A 23,789-nucleotide genomic window follows, 5' to 3' on the forward strand; every position below is an offset into this window, starting at 1 on the left:
AAAAGAGACTAAGAAGGACATGGAGGAGAGAAAGAAGGAGAACAAGAGGGATCCCTTCCACATACTGTACATAAAGATTAACTTCAAATTGGTCATAGACCTAAATATAAGAACCAATGCTATAAAACTCTTAGCAGAAAACAGTGGAATAAATTTTAAGGACTTTGGCTTAGGCAGCGTTTTCTTAGCTATGACATCAAAAGCCCAAGAGACAAAAAAAAAATAGAATTTGTCAAAATTGAAAACCTATGTACTACACACAAAATATCAAGGATGTGAAAAGACAATCATGTCATGGGAGAAAAATATTTGCACACCACATATATGATAAGGGATGAGTATCCAGAATATGCTGAAAAACTCTTACAACTCAATAATGAAAAGACACTCCAACTTAAAAGTGGAAAAAGTATCTGAGCACTTTTCCAAAAAGGATGTAGAGACAGCCAATCAGCACACGAAGAGATGCTCATCACTGTTCCAAAAGGGAATGCAAATTAAAACTACAAGATATCACTTCACTCCCACTAGGATGACTGTAATAAAAAGAAAAGTGGAAAATAACAAGGATTGGAGAGGAGGTAGAGAAATCTGAACTCTCGTTACATTGCCGATAGGAACATAAAATGGTTTAGCAGCAGTGGGAAGCAGTTTGACAGTTCCTCAAAGAGTTAAACATAGAATTACCATTTGACCCAGCAATTCTGCTCCTAGGTCCTTACCCCACAGAACTGACAACAGGTACTCAAGACAAATACGTGTATACACATATTCGTAACAGTACCATTCCCAGTGGCCAAAAGATGGGAACAGCCCAAAGGTCCATTAACAGATGAATGGATAAACCAGTTGTGGGATCTACGCACAGTGGAATATTATTCAGCTCTACAAAGGAAGGAAGTACTGATAAATTCTACAGTGTCAATGAATCTCAAAAATATTATGCAAAGTGAAAGACGAAAGTAACGTAAAAGGTCACATATGGTAGGATTGCTTCCCTTCATACGAAATGTCTAAAATAATAGGAAAATCCATGGAGACGGATTGTGGATTGGTGGTTGCCAGGGATAAGGATAAGGGGGAATGGAGAGCAACATTAAATGGGTATGGGGTGGCCTCCGGCTCCAATCCTAGGGTGGCTCAGATAAAAAACAATTCTGGAAGATGGTTGGGCGACTCTTCCTTCAACTTGAGAGAGAGAGAAGAAGGGAGGGGGGAGGGGAAGGGAATACAGGGAAGGAGGTGAGAGAGACGTAGTTACCCAAACGGAAGTGTTATGAATGCAGCAGGCATTGCTCATCTGGATGGACCATAGATGACAAAACTCCATCCACTTCTCCTTCCTCCCTGAGTCTGGACTGGAATAAGCCCCTAACTTGGGCACAGATCCGGGTGCAATTGGGCTTCATGCCTGGGACCTTCCACCTCCCAACAGCCTGATCTGAGAACTCAAGGACTTGGGGAAACAGTGGAAGCAGAGGCAGAAAGTGCAGTTGGAGCCACAGAGGGAGGCCCATTTAGAGGGTAGGAAGGTCCCCTCACCACCGCTCCAAGAGGTTTGTAGGGCTCTCTATACCTAAGCACCAGCGGCTACATCCACAGTCCAGTATCCGGGGGAGTCAGAGCTGGACTGGATTCCAAGGATTAGCCTAGGACCTCTGGAGCCCCCACCTCCATCCATGATACCATCTCCTCCCTCCACACTACACCTGCTCTCACCTGCGAGTCCTTCCGAGCCTGAGCTCAGGAGTTCAGAATGGAAGGCGGCAGCTGAGAAGCAGAGGGGCATGAGAATGTTGGAAAGAGTTTTTTTTTTTTAATTTTTTTTTTTTAAGATTTTATTTATTTGCGAGAGAGAGAATGAGAGACAGAGAGCATGAGAGGGAGGAGGGTCAGAGGGAGAAGCAGACTCCCTGCCGAGCAGTGAGCCTGATGTGGGACTCGATCCCGGGACTCCAGGACCACGACCTGAGCCGAAGGCAGTCGCTCAACCAACTGAGCCACCCAGGCGCCCTGTTGGAGAGAGTATTAGCCCCAGGGTACAGAAGATGATGTCACTGAGCTGCTTTCACTGTGGGCCACAGCTCAGAGTGGATGTTGACACGGACTCGGGGTGGCAGGGAGGGCTCCAGGAAGGGCTGGGTCTAATAGTTGCAGGTCAGGGGAGAGACTGAGGTGCAGTCAGAGATGCCCTGGGGATGATTACCAAGTAGGAAGCCAAGAATTGAACAGGCAAGAGAGCATTATGTTTGAGGTCCAGAGGTACATTAGGGATGTGACGAGACAGAAGTTTGGGACCCGAGTGTCCCATGGATCCTTACCAAAGATCTGGGCACCATGGTTCTCGATTTTTGGCTCCAGAGCAGTTGAGGGCAGAGCAGCCCCAGAGCTGGGTCTGGGACTTTATACTGGGACTTTGATAGACACCCTTACCCCCCACCTAGGGAACCTACTGGACTCACATGACAACAGAGGAGGCCAAGCTGCTGAAAGGGGAGGGGCATGAAGACCCACGGTTATGTTGAGCCTACCTTCAGCCTCCCCAGGAAACACCTGGGACCAAGGATGTGAGAGTGAATCCATTTTTTATTTATTTTATTTTATTTATTTTTAAAGATTTTATTTATTTGAGAGAGAGCGAGAGCATGAGGGGGGTGAAGGGCAGAGGGAGAAGTGGGCTCCCCGCTGAGCAGGGAGCCTGATGTGGGGCTTGATCCTGGGACCCCGGGATCATGACCTGAGCCGAAGGCAGATACTTAACCGACTGAGCCACCCAGGCGCCCCTGAATCCATTTTTTAGAAGTGATGGGGCAGCTAAATCAGTGGCTCTTAGGAAAGAAGAGCAAGCTTGTGCCTGGAGCCTCTGGTGTCCCCGTGCTTATTAACCATTTGTATGCAACTCACTAGGAAAAATAGATATTACATCATTATATGGCTTACAGTCCAAAAGAAAGTTTCGTTACCCAGTAATGGTCAAGATTCTCTGCAGTGCATACAATTCTATTTCTAGTCTATTCTCTTTATATTTTTAAAGTACCCATCATGACACTAATTGCTTTTACATTTTGAGCGAATGTCCTGATCCACAGTTTGGAAAACACTTTTCTACCTTGCAGTTAGCTAAAGAGAGGGGAGACCTGGAAAGCAGGGGAGAATGAGGCTGGGAGGGGAACGTGCTGTCGCCCACCCCATGGGGAGGACTCTGGTAATTGCACAATTGTTTCTGCTTCAGAAGCCTCCTCCCTGGTTTCCTGCCTCCTGTCTCAATCCTCCTGTCCACTCCCCTCACAGGAGACAGACACCGGGATCAATCACAGACTGAAACCTTACCACTTCCACCCCTGCTGAGAACCCTGTAAAGTTAAGTCCAAAATCCTCACCGAGGCCCAGAGGGTGACTGGCCCTGCCCTCTGCCCAACTAGGGCTGAGCCCCACTGAAACAGTCGGTTCTTGCTCACTCAAAGTCATAGCTCAGATGTCCCTTCCTCCAGGAAGCCATCCCTGATGCCTTTGGCCCTCCTTCCCAACCCTACTCACTATGTATGGGTCACTATTGTTTGGGGTAGCCTATGTCCTGCGCTGGGCATAAGAACCAGAAGGACAGGGCCTGGGGCTAAGTCACTACTGTGTCCCCAGCACCGACTAGCCAGGGCTGGTGATAGAGCAGGTGCTCGGGGAATACTGAGTGAATGGATGGATGGATGGTTGGATGAAAGCACTGTGTTCAGGGTGTATCTAACTCCACATGTCTGTCCTGACATACTGGCTTTCTGAAAATTGGTCAGAAAGTAGCCTGGGTGGTTTAGTCGTTAAGCATCTGCCTTCCACTTGGGTCATGATACCAGGGTCCTAGGATTGAGCCCCGTGTGGGACTCCATGCTCAGTGGGGAGTCTGCCTCTCCCTCTCCATCTGCCTTTCCCCCCAGCTCATGCTCTCTCTTGCTCTCTCTCAAATAAAAAAAATCTTTAAAAAATAAAAAAATAAAAACGATATCTCATTCATGACCAACTCAAGTGGTTCTATCACCTGCTAACACGGTGAGATCCATAGTTAGGAGAACACTGCCCTGCGGTACAGAGGCTGGAGAGAGCAGGTCAGAAACAGGGGCGATGTGGGGTGGGAGGGGAGCATGTCCTTCTTGGGTCCCTGCCCACGTTCTGTTCTGTGTGTCCCTCCATCTCTGTCTCTCTCTCTCTTGCTCACTTTCTCTGTCCTTCTTCAGTGTCAGCAGACAGAGGATCAGGTGACCAGAGGACCTGCTGGATTCTACTTCGTAAATCTCAATTAAATCTGGGACATGGAGTGGTGTTTGGGAACAGGAGACACTCAGCCTGAATCTATCCTTTGTAGGGTGACTGTTCCCCTTTCTCTGATTCTGGACAGTCGTGAGGGATGAGTTCGCTCTGGGAAGTCCCCAGGGCCCTGACCCCTGACACTTACCCCTACAGCCAAATTCATTAGGCACAATCCCCTGGCTGGCACGGGCTACCCATGTCTGACACATTTTTCATGACTTAAGCCCTTTTCTTGCCAGATGCAAAACACAAGGCCCTTCATAAATTTTGCAATTTTACGTGGACTGTCATCCTTGGAGCTTGAAGGTTTGGGAAACGTCAGAAATGGTGGACGTGGGGTCCCTTCTCTGCTTCCAGAGGTGGCAAGGTATACACACTTTTTCCACCTATGAACAAACTTCAAGATACTCACCATGATCCCCTGGTTTCACTGAATAAAATCCTATCTTCATCACAAGGCTCGGGGTTCTTGCATCGACCTCCCCCGGGTATGGGACAGGGAGTTGGAACACACAGGATGCACAGGGAAGGGGGCATCAGCGCTGAGCCTGAGTCCCACCTGTCTCCGCCTGCCCAGGGGAGGGAGGACGGAGCCGCCGCGCCCCCTGGCGGGCATCGGGCGTGGGGCAGGGCTGCACAGAGCGTGGACCAGACAGGAATCGCCTACCCTAGGGAGAAAAAAATTCGCCTCTCCTGGAATCCCAAACCCAAGGCTGGCCTCACCGCTTGTGCCCCACCAGCCAGTAAGCGGTGGTGTGGGGGTCAGCTGCATCGGCCAATGGGCTACTAACTGAAAGAAAATATTTAGATCCCAGCTTTACATTATTCAAAAAGTCATAAATTGAGCTGGATGAGAATGATGTCAAAGCAACACAAATATTAAGAGTAAATACAGGATAATAAGCTTAAAACAAAGTGGTAGCAATTGCTTTATGATGACATATGAGAAACGTCAGTGATTCAGACTATCCAAACAAAAATCTTCCTATGGCGTAATCGTTTTGTGTGTAGGACTGAGCACATGACCACGTCCACTGATGTCTTGGGAGGAACCCTGGTTTCTGTGTGGGAGAGTGGAATTAGAAATACGGAATTTCAGAGGAAAAAAATGACCAGATAAGAAATCAGTCTACCTCCAACTATGGAGTTGGCCTTTAGAAACTCTGGGGTAACCGAGATAGAGGGCTGCTTGAGTGACCTTCTTATGCTTTAAATTCTCCAATAAAGAGTGAACCTGTGAAACCCTAGACACTCCATCCTCAGCCCCTAACAGAGGCGGAGCCCCCGGGTGCATGCATCTTCCCTCTCTCGCTAGCTGGGACCTCACTCTGTGGCCCCAGGCATGCCACGTACCCCCCAGGACTTGCGAGCGATCAGTCTTACTCAGAGTTCTCTGGTGGGTGTTGCTTAGGTGTGCCCTGTGATCTTAATAAGAACCACAAGGGCTGGTCCAGCCACAACATTGGCTCCGGTTGGGGAAATGCTTGTGGGGGCTCACCCGCACACACGTATGGGTCAAGGTGAGTGCCTCAGGCATTCCTAGCAGGTAGCATCACTGTTGGAGTCTGAGACCCACACAACACCCATTCATCAGGTGATAGACATGTAGGTTTCCAGTTTGAGGCTATTAGGAATAATTCTGCTGTGAATATTCTTGTACAAGTGGGTGTGAAGAGGTACTTCCTGCTTTTCACCTGGCTGGGGGGGGGTGTTGGGGGGGCTGCCTCTGAGCTATGATGGAAATAATGCCCTCACGCGGCCAGGAGGGAGAATTGGCTACTTCCTCCTGGAGCAAAGTGGGAAGCCGGTGGGGAAGCCAGTGACGGGAGGAAAGGAAACGTCCTTTTCTGTTTCACCTTCCAAAAGTACCGATCTGCCAGCCGGACCCAAGAGCTGTGGGAATATTGCACTGGGGGGCTGGGACTTGGGGTCAGTGAGGGTTCCTGGATGTGGGATGGGTTTATGTGGTTGGAACTTGCTGTTGGTACCAAGGGAGGGAGCGTGTGGGCTCTCCTATAGGCCTGCCCATGTGCAGCAGAAGTGGGGGAATGGGGGGCTGAAGCTGTCAGGATCTAACGTCAGAAATGGAGTCTTCCCCTTTATTACGTGGAGGCGGATGGTACTACCTGCAAATGGTTAGGTGGCTGAGTCCTGAGTGACCTCTTAGAGGGCGCCACAGCCTAAGGACACACCCATGTGGGCGGGTGGGTGAGGGGTGTCTTCCAGACCCATTGCTGATCCTCCAACTGGAGAAGCAGAGGGTCCCCAGGTGTGGGCCTGGGTCTCAGATCTCAGGCCACAGGCAAGCAGGAGAGAGAGAAACCTTTTCTCTCCAAGACCCTGATTTTCTGGGATACCGACTTGGAGGTGGGGAGACATCTCGGTGTGAACCCCTTGGCGGAAGCCCTAAGAGGGAGCCAGCCTGGTTGGGAGCTAATGCAGAACATAATATGGCAGCCAGAGTGGATTCAGCCAGAGGAGCGTCCGCCGGAGCAGCACGGACATCCCGCTGAGCTTGGTGCCCTGGAGGCCGCCTTGAAATGGGCTGCGATTATAGCCAGTGGACCCTTCTTCATACCAAGCTCTTACACCGACTGCCTCCAGCAACCTGGACCCTAACCTAGGGCCAGAGGAGGACAGCCACTCAGAGAACAACAGGAAAGTTACTGTCCTTGTAGGAACCAGGGCAAACGCAGTGGACCCTCCTCCTGGGTCCACTGTCCTGTCAGTGCTGTATTCTCTAGGAGGCCCCTGCTGGAGACCAGGTATCTCTGGAGTTGGGCAGGCCGAGTCTCATGCAGGAAAGCCTTAACCAGATCAGCTCTGATGCCTTGTGTCTCCCAGAGCTTCCTGATGCACTCGGAGGAAAGTGAGGCCACCATCGACAAGAGGGGCCCCCGGGCAAAGGTGAGGAAGTCCCGCCCCTTGTAGCCCAAGTGCTAGAAGCCTCTAGTACTGAGGCCTCCCTGGAGCCCAGAGCCCTGAATTGCCTGGTGGGAGTGAAGGCTTGGCCCACCCCAGGCAGTGACCTGTCACCTCACTGTCCCTGACCTTCTCGATCCAATGAGACTCCAGCTCAGAGGGTATGTCCTCTCTTCCACCCGAGTGTGGTGTACCTGAAGCAGCCTCAGGGAAGCCTCACCTCTCTGTGCAATTCCAGCCTTGCTGTGCCCTCCCCTCCCCCAGCAGTAGGGTGAACAGGGCCAGAACTAGAGCTGGGACCCACGTGCCTCTGGGGCCAGAACTAGAGCTGCCCCCACCCACTCCCCATCTCTTCCAGCGTCTGTCTGAGCTGCCACTCCTTCTCCTTCAGGCCCTTGGTCTCCCTCCCAGGCCTCCGCTCCTGGTTCCTTGGACCCTGGCCTGTGGCTCTCGCTTATCACAGTGCAAGAAGATCTCATCAGAGTATCCCAGGCCCACCCAGAGACAGAGCCGTGAGGTCCTAGTGGACAGTGAGGGTTCCCGAGGGAGGAGGGACACACAGGTGATTCTCCCTGACAGGTTCAAAGTTTCTAACAGCTGCCTCCCTCTTGAGTTCTTTAAACCAGGCTATTCTGTGCTGACCCGTTCCAAAGGCAAGAGCAAGGAGTCCAGTGGGGTGTTTTGTGGTGGACAGGCCGAGAGAAAGAGAGGCCCCGGGCAAGATGAGGGTGGAAAGAGATTTGAGCGGCGAAAGAGGTGGAGGAGAAGTCACAAGTACACATACGTAGGAGAGGTGCCCTTGTTTCCAGCAGTAACACGCCAGGGCTTCAGAGGTGAGGTGATGAGGCATGACACTGGCCACTTACCCTCGAATGGCTCAGGAAACAAAAGTGAGGTAATAATATTTATTCACAGGACAGACGTGAGGATCGAGTTTGGTGATGTGAAATAGCTTGTAATAGTCCCTGGCACATCATCTTTCAACAAATCGATAATTAAAATGTAAAATCAGGGGCACCTGGCTGGCTCAGTCAGTAGAGCATGCGATTCTTGACCTCAGGGTTGTGAGTTCCCCACACTGGTTGTGGAGATTCCTTAAAATAAAATCTTTAAAAAATGTAAAATCAAGCCACTAAAAATATTTAACCGATGTGGCCTTTTTTTGTTGCTATTTCTACGCACACACACACACACACACACACACACACACGCACACAGCCTTCAGGTGTATAAGTGTGTAGATCGTCACATCCACCCTAATTTCTACCACTAGAGGGCACCTCAGGTTAGGTTAGGGCTTGACTGGTTTTTAGTTTAGATAGACCAGAGGTTCTGAACTCCTTTCTATTCTTAAAAATCATTGAGGACCCCCAAAGTTATGCAGGTTGTATACAGGGTGGTGTACGGGTAAACCAGCTGTCTGAAGGAAAAGTAACCCCGTGAAGTGGTGTTTCCACAGTGTAAACACTCCCACCATGGCCCATTGCAAGCTACCGGAGTTCTAACAACTGGCTCACGCGATCCCGAAAATTTAACAGTTGGGTCTGCGGGTCAGTAGTGGCTGGCGCCAGCACGCCACTGGATGGCTAGCTATATTTACCTTACATGAATTTAAACAAGGTTTTTAAAGATCTACTTATTCATTTTGAAATAGCAATAATAAATCCCTTACATTACTGTCAGAGCAATGACATCATCACATATCACATAGCGTCTGAGAAACCTCACTGCGCTCTGGGGAAAATAATACGCAAATAACATCTTAGAATTATTATGAGAATAGTTTTGACCTTGAGGATCCCATGGATGGATCTTAGAGACCGCCAGGCGTCTGCAGACCATACTTTGGGAACCACTGGCTTAGAACTTCAGTTCTCAACTCCATTCAATCCAGTACCCTTCTTTAAAAAAAAATAGATATTTTAGGAGCACCTGGGTGATTCAGTCGGTTAAGTGTCTGCCTTTGGCTCAGGTCGTGATCCCAGGGTCCTGAGATTGAGCCCCGCATTGGGCTCCTTGCTCAGCAAGGAGCCTGCTTCTCCCTCTGCCTGCCGCTCCCCCTGCTTGTGCTCTCTCTCTCTCTCTCTGTGTCAAATAAATAAAATCTTAGAAAAAATAAAAATAGATATTTTATAATATCCTTTTATTATTGTGAAATGAAATCCGTACACAGCCCACCTTACCCATGCATATGATCTCTAACTAAAATTCATTGGAATAGGGGCACCTGGGTGGCTCAGTCGTTAAGCGTCTGCCTTCGGCTCAGGTCATGATCCCAGGGTCCTGGGATCGAGCCCCGCATCGGGCTCTCTGTTCAGCGGGGAGCCTGCTTCTCCCTCTCCCACTCTGCCTGCTTGTGTTCCCTCTCTCACTGTCTCTCTCTGTCAAATAAATAAATAAAATCTTAAAAAAAAAATTCATTGGGATATATTGTCTGCAATATAGAGAAGAAACAAAGGAAAAATACAATCTTCTGTCCTTCACCAGACACATGCGTTTAAGGATCGAGGAGGTGGTTAGATTTTAGACGGGCGGCGTACATACACGGCGCCTAGGCTGTAACAGCCCAGCTGGGGTCAGGGTGGCTCCTGGATTCAAGCTCTTCAGTATTTCGGCAGGGAAATGTGGCTCTTCACCTCAAAGTGGGGTGTATACAGATTACCAAGAAGAGCCTGTGTCAGGTCAGGCTTTGCCATCAAATTAGACAACAGTCTTTCCTTTTTCAGGGGTATTTGGATCGTGGAATCATGAGTGGCTGATGGAGAGCCTGGAATTTATAAGGAATAAGAAGTGCTCCATTAGCTCAATGCTCACAGACGTAACAGAGCCAGCTGTCCCTGCTTTTGGTGAATTATATGTTTAGATTTCAGGTGAATAAGACAAGAGTCAGTGAAATGTCTATTTTATTTATCGTTGACATTTTGGAATAAGGGCTAAGCAAGGACATTGATCTGTCCATGTGGACTACAGGAGAAGTCAAAGCAGAGTGGCCAGCTAGATTGTCTGGGATTCAAATACCACGATGAGGGGAGACATCGATGATCAGATTCTTTGAAATGGCGAACGCTCCCAATACCAGCTTCTGCCCCAAACAGGGTATGATCTTCCCTTGATTCACATGGACTTGCTCTTCTGGAAAATTCAGAGCAGATGAAAATAGTGCAAAATTCTTGCTGTTTAGATATATAATGGGAGCCGCTGTAGCCTCTGACAGGAACAGATTCCTCCTGCACAAGCAGACTCCAGCAGGACCCAGGAAACCCCACCTCGTCAGGGCTGCCCAGTGCATCACAAGACGCCTAGGGTCCCTGATCCCAGCCACCAGTTGCCAGAAACCTTAGGTTTACATAGACCTCCTGGGGGCGCCCTGGCTCCTGAGGCTGCTCGCTGAGCTCTGAAAGGTGTGAGCAGGTGAGGTGGGGGGATCAGGGCTCTTGGGGGGGGGACTCCCTGGCCCCGCAGAGTCTAGTGAGAGATTCTCTTGCAGGGGGCGCCAGGGCGCTGAGGAAGTGAGCAGGAGGGGAGGGCGGGGACTTGGGCTACAGCGTCCATCCATCATCCCAGTGTCCCGGGCACTTACCTGTACCAACACAAACATACACATCAGCATCCGTACAGGGAACTATGACATGCGTGTGACCATAGAGGTGAATGTGAGCTTTCGCCTGTTTTCTGGATGACAGGTACCCTTATTTGCAGAACCCAGATATGCACTGGTGCCAACATGCATCCACGTGCCAACATGCATCCACGTGCCAACATCGACAGGCATGCTAGTAATCAAGGTGTGCCGAAGGCTAAGACACAGAGCTCAATCTTGAGCTACAACACGCGTATGTGTCAGAATCCACGGCGGTTGATACGGACGTGTGTTAACGGCAGCCTGTTTTGTGACACGTACATGTGTGATGTCGACATGCACGTGACATGTTTGCATGTGGACACGTGGGTCGCGAAAGTGCCTGTCTGAGCCTTTTCCATCCACCCTCCAGGCTGGAGCCCCTTGCCCAGCAGGGGCGGTTCTGGTGAAATCCTGTGTCCTCTCCATCGGGCGGAGAATAGATGAATCATAAATGCCTGAATGAATGAGCAAGCGAATGAATGAGCAAGTGAATGGCACCCGATACTTGAGCTTACCACGTGTGGGGCGCTCTGCTAAGCACACACATGCCTGCTCTCATTAAACCCACATCACAGTCTCTGAGACATAGGGACTATTATATCTTCACCCTGCAGATGAGGAAAACTGAGTCATCAAGACACTATGTAACTTTGGGGCGCCTGGGTGGCTCAGTAGGGTAAGCGGCCAGATCTTGATTTCAGCTCAGGTTATGGTCTCAGGGTTGTGAGATCGAGCCCCACGCCGGGCTCCGCTGGGCATGGAGCCTGCTTGGGATTCTCTCTCCCTTTCCCTCTGCTCCTCCCCTCTCGCTCTCTCTTTCTCTTTCTCTCTCTCAAAAAAAAAGGGGGTGCCTTGGTGGCTCAGTCGGTTAAGCGTCTGTCTTCAGCTCAGGTCATGGTCTCAGGGTCCTGGGATCGAGCCCCACATCGGGCTCTATGCTCAGCGGGGAGTCTGCCTTTCCCTCTCTCTCTAATCCTCCTCCACTTGTGCTCTATCTGTCTCTGTCTGTCTCAAATAAATAAATAAAATCTTTAAAAAAAAATTGGCAGACCCTGGATTTGACCCAGGCCTCATAAACTCCAGACTGAGTGTGCTTAACCACTGGCCTGTTCCGACCCCCTCCCCCAGTTCTTGGGATCCACCGCCATCCTTCTAAGGCAGGCACTCGGCAAGCTAGAAGAACAGAAGGCAGCCTTCTATCATCAATTCAGAGAAGAAAAGAGGTAGACACAGTTTAATCCCAATTTAATTCAGGAACGCCTGATCCTGCGTGTGTGGGGGGGCGGTGCCTAGTGGACAATTAACTTACAAGCAGAAGAAGGGGGTCCTTCTCCCTCCCCCATCATCATGGATCCATAGCCCTTATGTTAGTGAGGATGTGGACGTATCGGAACCCTTGTTCATTGCCAGTGGGAATATAAAGTGGCACAGCCGCTGTGGAAAACAGTTTGCCAGTTCCTCCAAAAGTCAGAATTAGCAGCAATTCCACCTTCCAGGCAGGTACCCCCAAAGAACCGAAAACAGGCATTCAAGCAAATACTTGTCCGTGAATGTTCACCATGGCATCATTCATAAGGACCACAAGATAGGAGCAAACCCAAACGTCTATCAGATGATGAATGGATCAGCAACATGTGAAACAGCCAAACAATGGCATAACGCAGTAACACCCACGCGAAGCAATGAAGTCGTGATACCCGCGACACCGTGCATTACTGCTGGAACCTTGCAAACACTGTGCTCGGGGAAAGAAGCCAGAAACAAAAGGCCACATAGTGTGCGTGCGACTCCATTTATATGAGATGCCTAAAATACGTAAATCCACAGAGACGAAGAGTAGGGTGGTGGTGGCCAGGGGCTGGACGGGGCAGGGCTGAGAGGGACGGGTTTTCTTTTGGGCAGATGAAAGTGTTTTGGGACTGCATACAGGTGATGAGTGCACAGCATCATGAACGTACTCAATGTCGCTGAATCATACACTTTAAAACGGTTCATTTTATGGTATGTGAATTTCACCTCAATAAAAAAAGATAAAGAGCGAGCTACCTCTGGGGCGCCTGCGTGGCTCGGTCAATTGAGTGTCCGGCTCTTGGTTTTGGCTTAGATCGTGATCTCAGGGTCGTGATCTCAGGGCCGTGGGGAGCTCTGCGCTCAGCGGGGAGTCTGCTTGAGATTCTCTCCCTCTGCCCCTCCCCCCACTCCCTCGTGCTCTCCCTCTCTCTTTCTAAAATAAATAAATAAATCATGGGGCGCCTGGGTGGCTCAGTCGTTGGGTGTCTGCCTTCGGCTCAGGTCATGATCCCGGGGTCCTGGGATCGAGCCCCGCATCAGGCTCCCTGCTCAGCCGGGGGCCTGCTTCTCCCTCTCCCGCTCCCCCTGCTTGTGTTCCCGCTCTAGCTGTCTCTCTCTCTGTGTCAAATAAATAAAATCTTTAAAAAAAATAATAAATAAATCTTTAAAAAAAAAAAAGAAAAGAAGGAGCTACCCCAGAAACTAAAAATAAAAAATTCAGTTCCTCAGTCACACTGCGTACATTTCAAGGGCTCAGGAGTCACGGGGCCAGTGGCCACCATACTGGATGGCACAGACAGAGAACATCTCCATCATCGTGGGAAGTTCTACTGCACAGTGCTGGTCTAGGGTTTCCCGCAGTCTCCATCTGGCTGATTGTTTTTTCATAGTGTTGTTTAATGTGTTCTTCTGTCCCCTGTCTTTCCTATGAATGGATAGTTATATCCGGAAGCTTGATCTGATTCAGGTTCGGTTACTTTGGCGGAAGTATTTCATGGGCGCTGCTGTGTCCTCCCAACAGGAGGCACATCACGTTTGGTGGAGTCTTTGGTGTGCGTGTAAGGACAGCAGCATCTTTCCCATCTCGTTGGCCAAGCGATGGATGTCACATGACCAAATGGGCCAGGGAATGTATGTGATTTACTCAGGAGGGCCTCCATGGGCACATAGTGAAATCATGGATGTGCGGTTCTATAACAAGGAGGAAATGGAGATCGGGAGACAATAATCCACTCTACCCCGGGTGACAGTGTGGTTTTTATCAAATGCGTTTTTCGGAAATGACTCTCTGAGTCGCAGAGAAGTTAAGTAACTTGCCCAAGGTCACAGAGCTGGCAAGCGAGGGATCCAAGGTTTGAATCCAGGCAGGCAGGCGCCAGCGCCCTGGATGGTAATGCTACACCACAGGGGTAATACCTGATGGGGTTGTCGTGATGTTCTAGTAAGAGCGGGAATGCGAAGGGCTTAGTACGGCACTTGGCACGGGAGCGGTGCATGATACTTCTGACCTGTGCTGTTTATTTCCATCATCTAATTCCAGGTTAGTCTTGGCTCGAGGTTGGAGGGATTTTCTGCCCCTGGCAGCATTCCAGGAATGCCAGCTGGCCTTTATAAACCCATATGATTAGGAGTCAGAGTCCGGGGAAGGGAGAGTGGAGAGAGAATCAGACCACAAGAGGTAGCTGTAAAGAGGTTAGGAGCAGGGGCGCCTGGGTGGCTCAGTCAGTTGAGCATCTGCCTTCGGCTCGGGTCATGATCTCGGGGTCCTGGGATCAAGCCCCGCATCGGGCTCCCTGCTTAGCGGGGAGCCTGCTTCTCCCTCTCCCTCTGCTGCTCCCCCCTACGTACGCGCTTGCTCTCTCTCTCTCTGTCAAATAAATAAAATCTTAAAAAAAAAAAAAAAAAAAAGAGGTTAGAAGCAACTCCCGCCTGTCTCCAGCAGCAGGGAGGGTGAACATAGGGAGGTGAACACCAGGGGTAAAATGTCTGAGCAGATGTACAGGAGAGAGTGGCCAGAGATCCTGACTTATCAGATTTGGGTGTGTGCACAGTTCTGGGGACCCTATCCCCCTGTTCCTTCTCCGGTATCTCAAAGCTCAAGACTCCACCCCCCACCCCGGGGCTGCTCCTAGGCAGAGCTCCAAGATGGTCTTATGAGGAGTGTGGCTGATATTCCCCCTGCCAAATGGCCACAGGAATATTTTGAGTCCCACGCGCTCTTCCTTGTGCAAGCTTGCCCCTACCCATCAGGAAGTGGAGTCTCTTCCCTCCCCTGGAAGCTGGGCAGGACCTCGTGACTGACTTGAGAAAGGGGCATGGAGGTGACACTGCATGGCTTCCAGGTCTAGGTCATAAAGGAGACATGGCTCCTGCCTGTTCCCTCTATCGATCTTCCTCCCTCCCTCCCTCCCGGGGCCCCAGCTGCCATGATGTGGGAAAGCCCAAGCGACCACGTGGAAAGGTCGCGTGTGGAGGTTCCAGCCACAGCCCACAGGTGAGGTCCCAGCTGAGAGCAGCAACAACACGCAGGTGCGTGGGGGAGCTGCAGATCATGCCAGCCCACTGCCTTGGAGCAGCCCCTGCTGATGCCAGGTAGGGTGGAGGTGAGCTGTCTGCGCAGAGCCCTGCCCAGATGGCAATTCATGAGCAAAATAAATCTCTCCATGGGATGGTTTGTTTTGTAAACGAGGGAGCTTCCAATTCTTTCCCACCTGAAGGGAACGAGGACTTCATTCAAACCTAACCCAGATGTCACGTCCCTGTTCAAAAGCCTCCCATGCTCCCATCACCCTCCGAGTGAAAGCCAAGGTCCACACGTAACCTAAAAACCCATCCTACGTGATCTTCCCATACTGCTGTCCACCTCATACCCCACACCACCTTTTCTGACCTCATCTCCCACTCTCCGCATCCATCCCTCTGCTCTAGCCACACTGGCCTCCATGCTGATCCCTGAACTTACGGGCCAGTCCAACCTCAGGACCTTTGCACTTGCTGTTTCTTCGTTTAGCACACTCTTCTCCCAGAAATCCATGGTGTTTCCCCCGTCCTCATCTTCAAGTCTTTGCTCAGATGTCACCTTCTCATTAAGCTCTTCCACAACCAAACCATTTAAAATTATAGCTCCCACTGCCAAAAATCACTACGCCCTCCATTCTCTGGGTTACATCTTTCTATAGCACTTGTTATAATGTACTGTATATTTCACTTACGTTTCTGTGTATAGTCATTTTGCCCAAATAGAGTATAAGTTCCATGAAGGCAGGTCAGGGATCTTAACCTGTCTTGTTCACCACCGTATCCCCAGTGCCTACAACAGCTCCTCTTGTATATTTAGCACTCTGTCCCCTGAGTCCTTCGGCCTATCTATCAATATTTGTTTGCTCTTCAGATTTTTCTCTTTTGAGATAAAACTTACATATAACAAGATGCACAAATCTTAAGAGTACGATTTGCTGAGTTTTGACAAATGCATATACCTTTGTAACCCAAACTCTTGTCAAGATAAGGAACCACTGTCCTGATTTTTTTTTTCCCACCTGCGATCAGCCTGGCCCATTCTGGAACTTCATGTAATTGAAATCACATAGCATACTTTGTTTTGTGTCTGGCTTCTTTCATTCAGCATAAGGATCCTGAGATTCATCCATGTCGGATGTGTATCAATAGTTCATCCTTTTTCTTGCCGAACAGTGTTCACCATATGGGTATACCACAGTTTGTTATTCATATTGATATATTGATGTGTTGGTATGTGAACCTCAATATCTCTTCAATCCATCTCCTCTCCTTCACCCCCCATGGCTCTGCCCTGGCCACGGTCTTCTTTATACCCAGCCTCCTTGCTGTTCTCTGACCTCCTGTCTCACCCCATCGTCCGCTCTCCACAGAGCAACCAGAGGAATCTTTATAAGGCACACATTGTGTTCCTGTCCTGCTCAAGACTCTGCCATGGCTCCCTAGTGCCCTCAGGAGATCGCCCAATCTTCTTCAATGCCTTTCAGACCTGCTTCGATCTCACCTGCATGCACCACTCCAGCATCACCTCCCACCTCTTCTCTTTACGCTCCAGGTTGCAGGCAGTCTCCTTCTCAGGTCCCTCATGGTACCAAGCTCTCTTGCCTCGGCACCATTATATTCTCTTCCCTCTGTCCAGAGTACTTTTCCCTAGCCCTCTCTTTACCTTCCTAACTGCTATTCATCCTATTCATTCAGATGTCTCCTCCTTAGGAAACCTTCTTGAGAGGCTGGGTGAGACACCTCCACAGAGCTCCCATGGTCCCTGGTGGCTCAGATCACTCTACATTTTAATAACAAAAAGGTCTCTGCTAAACTTCCGTTCCAGGAACAAACCTTGTTTCTCGAGACAAACAAGAACACATCCATTCAGCAAAAATGGGAAACCATTTCAGTGAACACATTTCCCCTATTGCCTTAGCTGCCAGGAAGCACCGAGTGAAGCTTCATGCTAACCTAGATCATAGATGCCTGGTGCATCCATACGTATTTGTAAATTCTGTTTTGATGTGTGTTTAACAAGTGCCAGTTTTCCTTGGGTCCTGTAGATCCTCACATTGGCTCTCTGCTGTGTCTTGCATAGCCCCTACTTCTTCGTGTAGGATACTGCTTCCCCTGCAGCCCTTTCTAATTTAGGCCTCTTGTTTTCTCATACTCCACATGCCTGCACACTGGAGCGTGGGAGATATTTTCTCTGTTTATCAAGATTCTTTCTTTTTGGGTGAAAGCAGCTAAAATCAATTCACACCAATCTAAGCACAAAGTAAATGAATAAAGTAATATTTAACAACAACAGCAACAGCCAAAAAATCCCATAATGGTTCTGAGATTAAAGTGGAGTTCATGTACGGCTGGATCCAGGTACCCAAGTGCTGATGTCAGAACTGTCTTTCACAAATTTTCATTTCTGCTTTCTTCTGTATAAACTTTCATCTCATAAAGCCTCTTCTTTCCTGGTGACCGGCTCACCTCCCACCAGCTGGGCAACTCCAGTAGAAATAAAGAACCTTTTTCTTTAGTTGCAGCAAATGTCTCAGGGTTGGTTCTCACTGGCCAGGTTAGGTCACATGTCTTCCCTGAACCAATTACTGTGACCAAGGAAACAGAATAAACTGATTGGCTAGGTTTGGATCCTATGTCTCTGGAGCTGGTGAGGGGAGGGTTATGGCCAGCCCTATTCAAATTTAATAGAGTGAGAGCAGAAAGAAGTGGTTTCCCACAAGAAAGCTGAGTGAGGGCAAAGCTGGGGAGGGCAAATCCTACAAACTTTGGCTATAGTATCCTTTTCCCTGTCCAAAGCTTCATCCAGAATACCGGTCCCCTGTGGATTAGTAAACCGTCCCCTACACACACACACACACACACACACACACACACATACACACACACACACACACACAAATACCGGTCCCCTGTGGATTAGTAAACCGTCCCCTACACACATACACACACACACACACACACACACACACACAATACCGGTCCCCTGTGGATTAGTAAACCGTCCCCTACACACACACACACACACACACACACGTGTACACACACTTCCCTAGCCAATCCTAATGCTTTAGCCACTCCTTGGTGACCTTGTACCTCTCTCTTCTTACTTCACTAGTAGAAAGATACCATTTCTCTGCTCTTTTAAAAAGTGGGTGTGTTTGGGTTTTACATATTTACTTGACATAAACGTAATCATTCAACAGTGGGAACTTGAAAAAGGAGTGAGGGAGGCAAGGAGGTGGGACTGGGGTACAAAGGGTGGCAGACTGGAGGAGCGGGGTGAGGTGGGGGTACTGGCTGCAGGGATGGGGGCAGAGGGGCTGCGGACCGAGAGGGAATGGGGGAGTACAAAGGGGGAGGGATTGTAGAGCTGCGGTGGGGGTGGCGAGAAGCGGGGGTTCTCAGTGGATAAGGAGGAGGAGATGGAAGAAGCAGAGCTGGGCGACTTGCAGGGGGTGGGACTGGTGGTCTGAGGGGCCCAACCGGGGGTGGGGGAAATGGAGGGGTGGGCCGGGGCTGAGGGTTGGAGGGTGCGGTGTCAGGTCAGAGTGAACTGGGTGGCTCGGGAGAGGGCTGGTGTCGGAACTTCGCGAGAGAGGCTGGGCCAGGAGGCGCGGCCCGCGGACCCTGCGGGTGACACTGCCGAGGAAGCCCGCGGCTAGGGGTGTGGCTGGGGGGCGGTGTACGCCGCGGTATCCCCCCACTCCGGGAGTTCCAGGTCTTCGCCTCTGGTCCCGCCTCTTTCTCGGAAGTGGCACACCCGTCGTCCAACCGGAGCTGCGGGCCGGGCGCGGCGCAGCCAACGGCGCGGCGGGGGGCGGAGCTGGGGAGGGGGCTCGCTGGGCCAGGGGAGGGGGCTAGGGGCCTCGAAGGGCTCCGGAGCGGCGACGGCGAGCCATGGCGCTGGGGCTACAGCGCGCAAGGTACTGGGGTTCGGGGCAGGAATGATGGGAAGCGGGGGGCTCTCCTTCCAGGGAACCCCCCGAGCCGGGTGGGGGATGCGCGGGTGCAAGCCGAGGACGCCCCGGGACGCGCGGTTGGAGGCACATCCCCGGCGCACCGTCCACCCTAGGGGATTGCAGGCGAGGGGGATTTCCCCAAGTCCCCGGCTGCCCCGCCCCGCCCCTTTAGCCTGGAGTGACTTCAGGGTGGTGATCCCCAATTTCCTGCTGCTCCGGGTTCGCTTTCCCTCCTGGTTAGGGTCCGTACGGAATTGGGGGTGCTTGTGTTCGAGTAGTTCCCGGGCTTCTGCGGAAGGCGTTCTCCTTCCACGTATTGAACCTACCGGCCTCCGAATTCCCAGCATTGAGGTTGTTCCTTGCCACGGGACCCCGGGGATCCTAGGGTATATTGGATACCCCAAAACTGAGCCTTCCCAGATTCAGGGAGTCCCTTGGAATGGGAAGTCAGATTCTGAGTTCAAGAGCAGAGAGATCCCTTATAATTGGATGCTCCCTGACAGTCTCTCAAACCTTGGGTTCCTTAGAAATAAGCGGGGGGGGGGGGTCCCCTTTCGGCAACTACCTGGGACCGTTCCCAGGGACCTTTTTGTATCCTTTTGAAAGGTAGAGTCACCCCTTTTAATAACAGAGAAACAGCCTGACCTACTTCCCAAAGTCTAGCCCCTTATCTCCCTCTCCACCCCCACTCAGTGCCTGTGACTGTGGACAGGGGCACACCATCCAAGCCTTATTTGGGGAGTCCCCCATGGAGGGTGCTGTGCCTGATTCAGTGCAAGCCTTGATGGGAGCACCCCCTGCCGAAGTGTTCAGCTGGGTCCTACTGGCCAGAGGGTAGGTTTCTGTGATCACCTCCATCTGCTGAGTGCTCTGGGTCCAATGCCAGGGGGTCTACCTGGCCATGTTTTCTTGGGGCCCTGGAAAATCTTGCAGGCCCTTGGTTTCCCTTGTCCAATCTGAGGCATCCAGGAAGCCTCACCCCCTTCCCTCCTCCCTGGCTTCCCAGGTCTGATTGGGTCTGTCCACACCCCCATGTTTTTTAGTCCCCCCTCCCCTGCTGTTCCCCCCTTCAGTTCTATTCCAGTCTCTGGCTCTGGGCCTGCCAGGGAACTCCATCCCACCCCTTCTGGGCCAGTCTCAGCCCAGCCCCTCCCAGTGCCCCCTCCTGGCTAGGTGGGGGCCCCTCTTGGCTGAGCTGGGGCGCTCCCCCCTCCCCACCAAGGCCAGCCCTTTCCTGTGGTGTCATCCCAGTGCTGTGCACCACCCACTTATAACTCGCACCCGGATCCTGGCCACGCTCCGTCCCCTCCTGCACCCCTAGGATGGCCCTTGGGCCAAAGGGGGCCTGGGTGATGGTGAGTGGGCCCCCATACCTCCTCACCCCCTTCCCTTCTTCCAGCTCAGGCTTACTGCCATCCTACCCCGGGCAGGGATGTTCTTGGGAAGTCCCTGATGGGTATAAGCGCCCAGGTGCCCCCCAGATCTGAGGGTTCCCAGAGAAGATGGACTTTGGGTACAGGTACCCCACTGGATTACCATGTCCTTGGGAATGAGCAGAGGCAGAGGCAGAGAGACTCCTCCTGACTGACCCCACCCCAAGTCCTTTCTCAAACCCAAACCCTGCTTCTGGACAACCTAAGGCCCCACAAATCCTCTATACTTTCTTCAAGACCCCCACTACCCTCTCAGTGTCAGAAGCGAGAGGGCCAAGAGCAGCCCTGAGTGTGGCTCAGGGTCTTCCTACTTTCTCCTTGCCTTTGCTCTCTGGTGGCAGTTTCTTCAGAGGTGGGCTTCTCCCTCTCATGGTTGGGCGGGGCGGGGGTACTGGGCCCCAGCCCCCATTCCCAGGCCTCACTCTGGGGCCTCCAGACCCTGGCCCCGCCTTCTGTTCTCTGCTGGAACACAGAGGAAGGGTGGCAGGGTTCCAGCCGCACGTCCCAAGCTGGGCAGAGTGCCAGGGGGCTGGACCAGGGCTGGGCATGGGGCCAGCTGGGGAGGCTGGCCAGCTGGGGAAATCCGGAGGCAGCAGAGGTGGGACAAGGGGAAGGCACTGAGGCCACCGGGCAAAGGAGGGACAGGGCGGGGGCCCCTGGGGTGGACGTGCCCACCCAGGCATGCATTTAAGAGCAGAGGCCCTAAAGTCAGGTTCAGATCCCCGCTCATCACCTTCTTGGGTGTGTGGCCTTGGGCCAGTGACTGCCTCTCTGAGCCTCAGTGACATATCCTGGAAAATGGGGGGTCATACCTCCCCTCCCCTGCACCACATCAAAATAAGGAGCAGTGAGGGAACCGATCTTAAGGGGCAGGATACCCTACAGGTTGCAATAAACTGTGTTCAAGTCAGACAGTGTTCTGGGTAGAAGTAGATACACCGTGGGACTCACTGAGATGGGTGGGACACAGTTGCCCTGTGGGGGGGGGGCCCTGATTACCAGCTGGGTTACTTGGGCCAGTGATGCCATTGCTCAGAGCCTCGGGTTCAGGCCCTGTGAAAGGGGGTCTGAGCATCCTGCTGCATCGGGCTGTTGAGAGGATTTAAGGGTGTCTCTAGCTCCTTGAGCGCTCAGTACAGCAAAGCGATCATGATGATTACTCTCATGATGCTTTGGTCTACTTCCAAGGCGCCTGAGTGAAGGTCATGTACACACACCACACCACGGGGTTACCACCAAAGCCCACGGGTCTCTCCAGTGCGCAGGAGACTCCGGAGCCTTCCATCCCTGATGTGGACAAAGAGGGAATAATAAAAAGTTTAGCCTTCTCATGGCACTTATCAATTGCCAGGCCTGCTCTAAGTCCTTGACGTATATGAATTCATGTACTCTTTTAAAACAACCCTGTGGGGTCGTGTCGTTATGCTCAGGGAAGGCCTGCAATTTGTCCCAAAGTAACACAGCTCTTAAGTCGTGGAGTCGACACTGGAGCCCTGCACCGGGCGAACTCATCCCTACTCAGTTTAACGAAAGAAAGGCCGGAGACCCAGGCTTCTCTGAGCCAGGACTTCCTGTCAGAAGAACATCCGGAGGTCAGGCTGGGAGCTGGAAGGAGAGTCCCGTGCAGCCACCAGCTGGCTCCTTCTATGGAGGGAGAAGTCAGCCACAGAGAGGATTGCTGAGCCCAGCTGCCCAGGAGGTGGGGGGCCGGCCCCACCCCATCCCCCGCTCCCACTCCCTCTTCCCTCTGTCTGGGCCCCCAGCTCGGTGAGGCCCGCCCACCCCCACCCTCTGGGCAGGAAGACAAACAGGGCTGGAACAGAACAGGACAGGACGGAATGTCCTCTGGGCAGAGTAGGACTGGAGGGAGGCCCCTGCCTCCCACCAGCCAGGAGGGAGGGGATGGGGGTGACTGCTGGCTCCCTCCACCCCTCCAACCCAGCCTGCCCCCTTCTGTGCCTCCCACTGGTTGCATGGAGTTTTTTCCGTCTGCAGCCTGACAGGACAGTCCCCTCCCCTCTCCCCATCAGGCCTGTGGGTGGGGCTGCAGGTCTCCTGCTTGGCGGCGAGGTTGATGCCATCCCCAGGAGTGGCCTCTGGTTTTTGGAAGGGACAGCCTCCCTTCCTAGAGTTCTGCTTCCCTGGGGTGGGTCACAAGGAAGGAATCAGAGAGAAGAAGGCAGGCTTTGGAACCGCGCTGCCTGAGTTCAAATTCCGGCTCTGCCGGTTACTAGCTTTGTGACTTTTTGGGGAAAGGACTTTACCTTTCAGAGCCCCGGTGTCCCCTTTGTGAAGTGGAAATTTAAGGTGCGTCCTGGGATTGAATGAGTGCACATAGGCAGAGTACTTAGAACAGTGCCAGACCCATGCATGCTCAGCAAATCGTAACTGCTTATTAACGGTTTTATCAATATTATAAATATACAGAAGATTATGCATACTGTACTATATGTAATATACTCCAGTTGTTTTTTTTTTCTTCAAAACCTATGTTGTTTGGATTCAGACATTTAAGACAGTGAGAAGCACTAACCTGGAGATAACTGAAGAGTTCAGGCAGACGACTGTTCAAACCTGCCTTCACTCCTTAGGAGCAAGCACTACAACCTCTCTGTGCCTTGGTTTCCTCATCTGTTCAATGGGGATAACGTTATTACCTTCTTTCTGGGGTTGTCTGAGCTCTTAGTGGGTTAATGTAAGTTACCCACTCGGCACAGGGCACTGACGGAAAAAAGCTGGATAAGTGGCAGGTATTTCTGACAAAACAGTCCTCATCCTTCTTCCCGCCCCCCATCCCACATTTGAAGTGGATTAAAGGGTAGGGGTGAGTGGTTAGCTGTTGGCTGCAAGAACACTAGGGTTGGTTTTGCTGTATGACATCGGCAGGGCCCCTGTTTGGTGGGTGGTTGGACTTTGAGATCTGTGTTCTAAGATTCTGAGGATTCAGCTCAGCTGAGGAGGGGAAAGGGCAGGAGAGGGGGTTCAGGGAGGCTGGAGGGCTGGAGGGCAGGGGGCCCCGGAGGCTGCTGACATCGTCATGTTCCCTCCCTTCCCTGGCTTGGGGCCAGCTCGGCCAGCCCCCTCCCAGCAGGAGGCCTCCCTGTCCCCCAGGCGTCCCAAGCCCGGGGAACAAACAGCAGATAAGTCAGGGAGGGGACAGCGGGCCCCGGGCACGCCTCAGAGAGCGAGGCGCTGGGGGCAGCCTGGGCTGGCGCAGGGACAGATAAAATCTGCGGCTAGGAGCTG

At 51.7% G+C, this 23,789-nt stretch overlaps 1 protein-coding gene across 14 annotated transcripts in view; it reads left to right on the plus strand.

The window, feature by feature from the left end:
* The window catches only part of HIF3A (hypoxia inducible factor 3 subunit alpha), a 60,273-nt gene that overhangs the window by 14,016 nt on the left and 22,468 nt on the right, over positions 1–23,789 (plus strand). For 2 of the 14 annotated variants that reach the window (XM_036090353.2, XM_078063073.1), the window contains exon 1: positions 19,018–19,074. The exons of 9 other annotated variants lie outside the window; for them this stretch is intronic. In XM_036090353.2, coding sequence (XP_035946246.1) covers positions 19,049–19,074 — 26 coding nt within the window. In that variant the 5' untranslated portion in view covers positions 19,018–19,048. Of the gene's footprint in view, positions 1–19,017; positions 19,075–19,803; positions 19,945–20,234; positions 20,466–21,973; positions 22,243–23,789 lie in introns of those variants that run through there. 3 more of the 14 variants (XM_078063075.1, XM_036090351.2, XM_078063074.1) reach the window with 3 other exon arrangements.

The sequence above is a fragment of the Halichoerus grypus genome, chromosome 15 (assembly GCF_964656455.1).
Source record: "Halichoerus grypus chromosome 15, mHalGry1.hap1.1, whole genome shotgun sequence".
Lineage (NCBI taxonomy): Eukaryota > Metazoa > Chordata > Mammalia > Carnivora > Phocidae > Halichoerus > Halichoerus grypus.